The 9800-nt window shown below is 46.6% G+C and overlaps 1 protein-coding gene across 1 annotated transcript; it reads right to left on the reverse strand.

Moving 5' to 3' along the window:
* Positions 1-284: 284 nt before the first annotated feature.
* On the reverse strand, positions 285-8745 carry Mfsd4b2 (major facilitator superfamily domain containing 4B2). The gene is made up of 4 exons (NM_001134547.1): positions 8555-8745; positions 6465-6633; positions 5064-5180; positions 285-2070 (listed from the first exon to the last, which is right to left on the reverse strand). Exons 2-4 carry the CDS (start codon positions 6511-6513, stop codon positions 1043-1045), a joined length of 1194 nt encoding a protein of 397 aa, NP_001128019.1. The 5' UTR covers positions 6514-6633; positions 8555-8745; the 3' UTR covers positions 285-1042.
* Positions 8746-9800: the final 1055 nt, after the last annotated feature.

Genomic DNA, 9800 nt, shown 5'->3' on the forward strand with positions numbered 1-9800 from the left:
TATCTCTGAGTTCCAGGACAGCCAGGGCTATATAGCGAAACCCTGCCTTAAGAGACAGACAGACAGAGAGACAGGCAGACAGAATATGGATGTCTGGTCATTTGCTCAGCAAAGGACTATCCCTTCTACATATCAATGGTGCCTCCATACAGGTGCACTTCCCAACTTCTCAAATACAAATATCTTTTTACACACACTACAAAATAACATATCTTCCAAACGGGAGCCTCATTACAAAATCCTACTGTATAAGAATACTTGTGTCATAAGCAAGAAGGCATAGTTAGTATCACAAAGTTATATTTTATTATGCTGAGGGGGTCATCACAAAACATTCACACACTAAAGTCCTAACTATGGTCCTAATCCTATCTCGCCTAGGCTGTTCACCTGTGCAATATATCTTAGCTGAGGGTCAGGTCCAGTCTCTGATTTGAGGGTCAGCATCCTGGGGAAAACTCTCCAGCCGCAGGGAAGATCAAGGTGACCTCTCTCTGGACGTACAGAATGAGCTTTGCTCTTGGTCTCTGCTTTTATATCATCCAGTGGGTGTCACAGGGTTCTAGGACTGTGTCTGATTATCTTGAGTGAGTGGTCACTGGATTCTGACTATCAGATGCAGCCTTAGGGGGTGGTCGGGATCCAGACTAAGCTAGTTTTACATGTCTAAAAGCATTTTTCACTATGCTCACTACAAACCGGTACATTACAGAAGACTCTGGAAATTCCAGAACATGTCAAAACATTTTAGCAGCTCTATGTGGAAACTTTGACCTCTAGAAATTGCCGATACCCTGCTATGGCTCCACTTGGCCTGGCTTCCTCATGAGTAGCAACTATGTATTTATTAAACAATGTGTCTTCTCCAAATGTTTGGCCATTTTCTCCTGGCTTTTCACAAGGGAGTTGCGGCTGTTAACTGGAGAAGGCTCAGACACAGAGGCATGTGGGAATTGCCTTAGAGGTGTTGGCTGTGGGCTGTATCGAGTCAGAATATTTCTAGGGTTCTCTATTACAGAATTCCTTGTATTCTTCATTTCAACTACTTCAGAATACACTCCATTCCATTTCTCTGCATGTTTCCATTTATGCTGCTCAAAGCCTTCTGGTCCTCGCTCTTCCTTCTTCCTTTGCGCTGGCGTTCCAGGGGTAAGGTGGCTAATTTATACATCACAGGAAATAAAACAGCCGTGAATAGGGCTGAGCACAGACATGTATACAGAACTACTGGCAGGTCTGGGTAGTGTCCCTGAAGAATTCCGATCACTGCAGGAATCGCCATTTCTCCCAGGGCAGCACCGATGACAAAGAAGGCTGTGGATTTCCCAGTTAAGGTGGTGTACTGCTCAATCCAGGAGATGCCGCTGGGGAACGTGGTTGCCATTGAGGCTCCATACACAGAAGTCGCGATCCAGAGGCAAAGAGGGTTCTTGTCAAAAAGCACCAGAAAGAAAGATGAGGCCAGGCTGCCGATGTTGCTCACCACAATCATGGTCCCAGGCTGTAAGCATGTCGCAAAGAAGATGGCCAGGCCCCTGCAGGCTGCGAAGGTCCCCCAGAAGATGGAGTTCAAGCCAGCTGCCTCGCTCTCTTCCATGCCAACGTGGGTGGTGGCGAAGGAGAATACGTAAGAGCCGTACGTGATCTCGGCTCCCACGTAGAAGAAGAAGAAGAGAAAGAGGAGGCATAGCAGGGCCCTGTGGTATTTAGCCCTTCGAGCTCCCTGAGCAGACGCTGAGGATTTTTTCTGCCTTGAGCGTTTCTTACAAAACAGAGCAAACAGGAAGACAGAAACTACTAGAACATAGGTTCCGATGGACGCGTATGCCCACAGCAGATTCATGTCGTCGGGTACCGCGAACACAGAGTCTGTGGCGGCTTCGGAGGTTCGGTTCAGCATTAGAGGGTCAAAGTCGGACTCAGTGTGATTCTGAGCAGATGCTGTGGTACCCCAGGCCAATTTAGCCAGCAGGGGAGCCAGGAAGGCACCCAAGGCGAAACTGAAGTGCAAGGCCTGCATATGTGGGGCTCCTTTGTCCCCCCAAAGGTCCAAGATGAGGACATTTGCACCTACAAGTTAAAGAAATAATCTGACAGTCACTTAGTAGAAACATTTTATTAGTGTCTATATTAGGCAGTAGGAGTTTTATGACATTCTAAGTTTACACCAGAACCTCTCTGTAATCAAGGAGCTGTAACCCACCATCACCAGAGGACTATGTTACATCTTACCTTCATATATGGAATTTATATGTTAGTAAACCATCACTCAAGCCAGATACATTGGAAACTTTATCATAGTGGTAGTCTCACTGGGGAGTAATAGTGTGGTTTGAATAAGAATGGCCTCAATAGGTAATGTATTTACAAACACTTAGTTCTCGGTGGAACTGTTTGGAAAGAATGAGGAGGTGTCACCCTGTTGGAGGAGTTGTGTCAAGGTGGGGGCGGGGAGGCTTTGAGGTTTCAAAAGCCAACATTAGGCCCAGGCCCAGTCCCTCTTGGGCCCGTTCTCTCTTTCTCCCTCCCTCCCTCTCTCTCTCACTCCCCCCTCCCCTTCCCCCTCTCTTTCCTCTCTCTCTAGGGATTAGAATGTAAAGCTCTCAGCTACTGTCCCAGTGCCTGTGAGCCACCACACTGTGAGCCACCCTGTTCCCTCCCATGGTGCTTATGAACTAATACTCTGGAGCTGTAAGCAAACTCCCTACTAAGTGCTTTCCTCTCTAAGTTGCCTTAGTCCTAGTATCTCTTCACAGCAGTGAAACAGCAGAATACTGATACATTTATTTGTAATTTTTGAGAGAGCCCTCAGATATTAGCCATGAACTTGCCATGAGGCAGAAGACGATCTTGGACTTTTGACATTCCCATCAGAGTCACTTGAATACTGGGATTACAAGAATGTACCAGTCAGTTTATGCAATATTCGGTAGACAAATGCTCTACCCAACTGACCCATATCCCCTGGTCCACGTGGAAATACACATGCATTAGTAAAACGCTATCTAACAGCTGGAAAACTCCCAAAGCTTCAATACTTCCAATTGGGTTCTAATTCCAATTGAAGAAAGTGTTTACTGAGGTCTAAACTAGACACTAAACACCTAGATGCCAGCCAGACTGCCCTAGAAGTCGGTTGTACTTGTTACAGGAAACAAAAACAATTTTCAGAACCGTGCACTGCATAGTTTGAACACACCAAAACCTCAGATACTTTGAGATAAGCATGCAGTTCCACACTGCAGCTTTTCATTCAAATGAACCCAGGAGTATAGACTATTTCCATGATCTAGCAAATAGCTTTTCTTCCCATAGAAAAAGAATGGCGGGCATAGAAAGCTGGGATTGGGAATAAAGGTCTACATGTAATTTAGAAGGTCTTCAATGATAGGGTGAAGCATGAAGGTTTTCTGCTGTGGAGAAAATAAAAACAACCAAGAAGAAAGGCAAGAATGTGGTGCCCACAGAGGTTCTCAAAGCCCAGAATCTGGGGTGCATTTTAAGCTGAATGGCTGTTTCTGTGCTTATAATAACACTACCCTTGTACGGTGTTTAACTGAGAATGTCCTCCACAGTCTCCATGGTGCCTCAGATGGTGGCAAACTCTGCATAGGTGAAGAAGTGGCCTCATGGAGAAAGTCTACCACTGGAGGCAGGCTTTCAGAATATAAAAGCCTCCAGCCATTTCCAGTTGCTCTCTCTGCTTTGTGCTTGTAATTCAAGATGGGAGCCCTCAACTTCCTGCTCCTGCCATCATGCCTTTGCTTCCTTATCATGGCCTCCACCCCTCTGGAGCCATAAGTCCAACCCAACTCTTTCTCCTCTGAGTTGCTTTCTTCATAGTGATTTATCACACCAATTACAAAGTAACTAATACACCTCGTTTAGCCTACCAAGTCACCATTTTCTCTTATATGAAAGTGGTTAAACTCTATCCTTAAAGGAAAGCCTGCCCATTTGCATTATAATTTCCCACAGAAAGGGAAGTCCTTCCATGTTTGGCTAACCCAACAGTCTCTCATAAAGCAAAACTCTTCAAATGCACTTCATAGTTAGGTGTTGGACAATTGGTGCCCTAATTGGCAAGGAGAAATAGTACTAAGGTATGATTTTGAGGTGCTGAAGTGCTGAGTTGTGATTCTGAGGTGCTGGGGTGTGATTCTGAGGTGCTGGGGTGTGATTCTGAAAGGCTGAGGTGTGAGGTTGAGGTGCCGAGGTGTGATTCTGAGGTGCTGGGGTGTGATTCTGAGGTGCTGAGGTGTGATGCTGAGGTGTGATGCTGAGGTGCCGAGGTGTGATTCTGAGGTGCTGAGGTGTGATGCTGAGGTTCAGTGATGCTGAGGTACTGAGGTGTGATTCTGAGGTACTGAGGTGTGATGCTGAGGTGCTGAGGTGTGATGCTGAGGTGCTGAGGTGTGATGCTGAGGTACTGAGGTGTGATTCTGAGGTGCCGAGGTGTGATTCTGAGGTGCTGAGGAGTGATTCTGAGGTGCTGAGGTGTGATGCTGAGGTGCTGAGGTGTGATGCTGAGGTGCTGAGGTGTGATGCTGAGGTGCTGAGGTGTGATGCTGAGGTGTGATGCTGAGGTGTGATGCTGAGGTGCTGAGGTGTGATGCTGAGGTGCTGAGGCGTGATGCTGAGGTGCTGAGGCATGATGCTGAGGTGCTGAGGTGTGATTCTGAGGTGCTGAGGTGTGATGCTGAGGTGCTGAGGTGTGATGCTGAGGTGCCGAGGTGTGATGCTGAGGTGCCGAGGTGTGATTCTGAGGTGCTGAGGTGTGATTCTGAGGTGCTGAGGTGTGATTCTGAGGTGCTGAGGTGTGATGCTGAGGTGTGATGCTGAGGTGTGATGCTGAGGTGTGATGCTGAGGTGTTGAGGTGTGATGCTGAGGTGCTGGGGTATGATTCTGAGGTCCTGGGGTGTGATTCTGAGGTGTGATTCTGAAGGGCTGAGATGTGCCAAGGTGTGAGGCAATGCTGTTTTCACAACAAGACAAGTGGCACTCTGATTTCATACACTTTACCTTTCCTGATACTGGAGATGAGGCTGAAGGGTTCACTAACCTGTATCCACAACACCAATTGAAGCACCAAACACAGACATCATGATAATCAGTAAAAACACCTTCTTGCACAAAGGAATGAGATAAAACCCAACAGCAGTAGCCGACATTGACACACCTGAGGAAAAAGAATAAAGCCATCTAGAGAACAAGTGTTTATGAAGGTCCGAAGTCAAAGGGACATCGAAGAAATTCTAAAAATGAAAATTAACACTGAATTAAAGTTGATTGGTCTTGGGCTGGGCATATTGGTGCAATCACGGCACTTGGGAGACAGAGGTGGGTAGAACTCTAGGAGTTGAAGCCAACATGATCTACATAAATAGTTTTAGGCCAGCTGGGGCTACATGGTGAGATCTTATCTCAAAAAACAAAGAACAAAAAAAAAAGATAAAATAAAAAAGGTAAAACCAAATCACAACAACAAAAATTTTGAGCATCAGTAGGTGAGAGACATAGTGACTAGATGTGGTGGTTTAGTCTAAAGTTTTTATAATATTTGTGGCCCGTAAAAATGTAAATTACTATGACTTGAATCCAATTCTATCATTGCAAATGATCAAATTAGAAATCGTAGCAAAAGAAAAATTTTATAGTGTTTGAGCTGGTCCAAAAAGTATTAATTCAAAGAAGACTTTTATAAGGTAACAATGTAAAAATGCAAAAGCAAAACACAATCATTATAACCAATTACAGGAAAATGTTACCAAATAAATTTATCTGTGGGACAAAAGGAAATGAAGTACCGAAAAAAAAATCATCTTTCAACTCGCTTTGGAAGGAATAATCATTACTTAAGAATCAGCAATAAATTATTAACCTTGCCTCCAAAGATGTTTTAGTATAGTAATCTAAATTGCTTTTAACCTTGCCAATCCATTGAAAATGGCATGCTAACAGTTCTGTCCTCTTTTCCTGGGTCAGGATCTAAGGGGATCAGTCTGTGCTCAGCTCTGACAAGGGCAACAGGACAGAAGTGCACCCTATATCACTTCCCTCCCAACCCCTGTCCCTTCATCTTCAAGCCCAAGTCCACAGAGCCTGGCCAGCTTCCCGGAATTTATTCTGACCCCGTGGCCCCAGAAGCCCCGCCCCCCACCAGATAAGCCGAGCTCCGTGGTCAGCCAGTGCATGTGCCTGGAGTGGAGCCTAAATCACAGTACAGGTCAGCATTGTGCAGGGTTGCCGACACTCACACCCACGACGGAGCTAAACAAGTTTCTAGAAGGTTCAGAATAGAGTCCCTCCAGCAAAGGCTACAGAAGCCCATCTGCCCGGGACGGGGGGGGGGGGGGTGGGCGGTATGCACTCCGCTGTATCCATTGCCAACCGTTCTGCAGTCTATGCTTTAAATATTTAGAGTAAATTGAAAATCCATCGAAGAAAAGCAGTGTTTGCTTACCCAAAAGTAAAAACTGGTTCATATAGTCAAGGAGAACTCCACCAACCATAGTACCACATAAAAAACCAGAGGCGCGGCCCACAAAAATGATAGAGAGATCGCTGATGTTTCGGTTCACATTTCGTGCCAAATCTTGAAATGTAGGCCCAAGGAGAGCAGTGCTTAGTCCCTGAAATTTAAAAAGAGAAGAGCTGTGAACTTACAGCCATTAAAGTTATGTTTATTCAAATGGTTGTCTTTTCCTTTATAGAAAACGGGAGGAGGATTACAGTGTAAGATAGGGGTCTCCTTTATTCAAACAGGAAAAAATGTACAACCCTTTACCATCAGAATTGGATGCTCCTGTGAGTTTCTTCCACTCAACTTTTAAATGTTATTTGTTTGCCTTTGGTTGCAATTCTTTTTTAGATCTGGAAGAATACCTTAAAGGATTTTTCTGCCTTAATAGTTAAGATGTATCAAATTTATTTTCGAAATATTGTCTTTATTTTAAACCTCCATTTACGACTGTTATAGGAGTTTAGATGTCAAAATTAAATTCTCAGACATTAACTTATTACTTATGTTAGTTATGTCTTTAAAAGTAATACTTCTGACATACATGGATTTCTCTGAACTACACACATATAATACGCTGGAAATCACCTATCTGAATATTTCTAACTCCATAGGCTTCTTTAATGAAAGTCCAAAGCCACCAGGCAGGAGTGTAAACTCTCAGGCTTTTTAGGAAATATTTACATGTGCATGTACAAAAAAGGCTTTAGCAATAAAATGTTGCCTGTGGCAAGAATGTGTTAGCAAGAACCAAGGGTTGAAGAGAAAATTCACTGGTGCCCTTAAGAAAAATTGGACTGAGCGGGGGACCCCAAGGGAAGAGTTGGGGGTAGGACTGGAAGACTTGAAGGGGAGTGCAGCCCAATAGGAAGAACAACAAAATCAACCAACCAGGGACTAAACCACCAAAGAGTACACATGGAGGGACCCATGACTCCAGCCGCAGATGTAGCAGAGGATTAATTGCCTTACTGGTATCAATGGGAGGGAGGCCCTTGGTCCTGTGGGTGATTGGGGGATGCTGGGGTGGTGAGGTGGTAGTGGATAGATGGGTGAGGGGCACCCTCATAGAGGCCAGGGCAAGGGGGGGATGGGGATAGGATAGGGGGTTTGCAGAGGGGAAACCAGGAAGGGGACAACATTTGAAATGTAAACAAAATAACCAATAAAAAACAAAAAACAAAAAAAGAAAAGCGTTTCTAAGTCATCTATATTTTAAGAGTAATTGACTATAACGCACTAATCTGCCCCAAACCAAATGTCCTCCCTACCTTAGCAGCATGAGCCCAGGACTAAGGACTACAGGTGGTGGGCAGGCCTGCATCAAGCACCAGGTTCAATGAAAGAAGACTGGCTACAGGTTCTAGTCAAATTCCTTCACACGCCTTAGGCTTTGGCTAACAGTGAAGGCCCTCCTACATCCAAGTGGCTGGAGGAGCAAGCCAGCTGTGGGTGATCCGCAATCCCAGAGACTGAGGCCAAAGCGCCACAAATTCAGCCGCAGTCTGGGCGACTTAGGGAGACAATGTCTAAAACTACTAAAACCTCAAAGATGAACATGGCTGCACCGGGCTACAAGCCGCCGGCCAGGAGACCCACTCTTGACCACCTAACCTCCTGAGTGATGAAGAAAGTCATTTTCCTCTCAGGGCCCATTTTTCCGTTTGGAAAATTACCAGTTGGCAAAACTTGGTCAGGCCACCAGGAAGAGGCAAGGTGAAGTTTGACAGTTTAATCATTTGGAGTTTGCAGGAATGGTTTGGATGAGAGCAGGTGAAGGCTCCAGTTCCCCCTCCTGTATCTCCTCCCACCGCACCCAGGCGACAATGAAAGTTTAAAGACGTTGGAAAACGCATTAAGGTAATCCGTCTGAGTTGAAAATAACCCTCCAAGATTAGAACCGTGTCCATTTTCTAAGTGGGGAAACGGAGACCCAGGAAGATGAATGCGTCCCGACTCCCTCTGTGCAAACTTGGGGAGCAGGTCTGCATCCGGGGAGCCCCAGCCTGGAAGGGGGCAGCCTCGGCTCTCACCAGCCCCACGAAGGAGGCGTACAGGACCAGTGTGGTGAGCCAAAGTAGCACGCCCCGGGTACTGCCGCCGCGCCCGGCTGCCTCCCGCTCGCTGTTGGTCGCTGGGACCTCGGGATCCTGCAGGAGCCGCTGTCCAGTCGTCCGGGCCACGGCCCCGCGGAGCTCCTGTTCCAGCTCCAGCTTGGCGGCTACGAAAGGCTCTGGACTCCCTCAACCTCTCCCAGTTGACTAAGACCTGGGCGCAGCCCGGCCCCGCCCCGCCGAGCCTCTCCCCACGCCGCCTCCCGGGCCGCCGGTCCACGCGGTGCTCGCCCAGCCTACATACACCTCTGCTGGGCTCCACAGACGCGGGCGAGCGCAAAGGCAACCTCACCACGGGGCCACAGAAGACCAGTGAAAAGGCCGCGCGACCCAGTGAAAAGCCCTGCTAGTCCCCCAAGATGAGGTCGGTCCCCAGGGTTTCCTGCGGAGGGGAAGGAGCTTGGCCTTCATGAACCTCCCAAAGCCCTCCCTTGTCCTTCTTGCACTCCACAAACAATCCATGAAGCCCACGTGGAGCTTTCCTATGTGCTGATTAATCCTCACTACTCAGGCTGCCATCCAGTCAGTCGCTAGCCACCGTACAACAACTCCAGAAACAAATCCAGGTTCAAAGCTGTGGTTTCCGATATGTCTCTTACAATTCAGCACATGGTCCTGACAAAGCACAGTGTGTATCAGATGGTAAAGTTTTGCTAGCTGAGATCTTAGCGGCAAGGTCACTTAGTTCGGTCTCTATTCACACCCCCACCGCACCCCACCCCAAGCACAGTGCCACTCCCTCTCCCTCCTTTTTCCACACCCTCTGAGCCTCATAGACCACAAACTTTAGTCTCATCGTCCTGCCAAAACACCTCTCTCCAATGTGTGGTTGCTAAGCCTTTCCAAATCACCCCAATCCTTACCTAAATGAGCTTTCGACTTTCACTTTATGACTTTCCTTCTTGTCCTTACTTCTTTGCAAAGACTCTCACAAATGCCACGGTTGATCTCCAAAGCAACAGAGTTGTTAATTTCGGGGAGAGGATGGCCTCTGAAACAGCTAAGTCATGACAACTAATATGATTTTAAAAATCAGAGTCATGAGCTCTGTTTGATGGCCCTATTACTTGAGTCAGACTGAGGGATCACTTGAAATCAGTTCATAACCTGTACAAATAACATGGTGAGAATTTGCCTCAAGTGTATACATTCATACACACACACA

This window comes from Rattus norvegicus, chromosome 20, assembly GCF_036323735.1.
Source record: "Rattus norvegicus strain BN/NHsdMcwi chromosome 20, GRCr8, whole genome shotgun sequence".
NCBI classification, from domain to species: Eukaryota; Metazoa; Chordata; class Mammalia; order Rodentia; family Muridae; genus Rattus; species Rattus norvegicus.

Coding starts and splice junctions, on each gene's coding strand:
- Mfsd4b2 (NM_001134547.1), bottom strand. CDS start 6,513: ATGGTTGGTGGAGTTCTCCTTGACTATATGAACCAGTTTTTACTTTTG. Junction 5,181..6,464: donor GAACCAGTTTTTACTTTTGG/GTAAGCAAACAC, acceptor CTTTTTCCTCAG/GTGTGTCAATGTCGGCTACT. Junction 2,071..5,063: donor AATTGGTGTTGTGGATACAG/GTTAGTGAACCC, acceptor TTTAACTTGTAG/GTGCAAATGTCCTCATCTTG.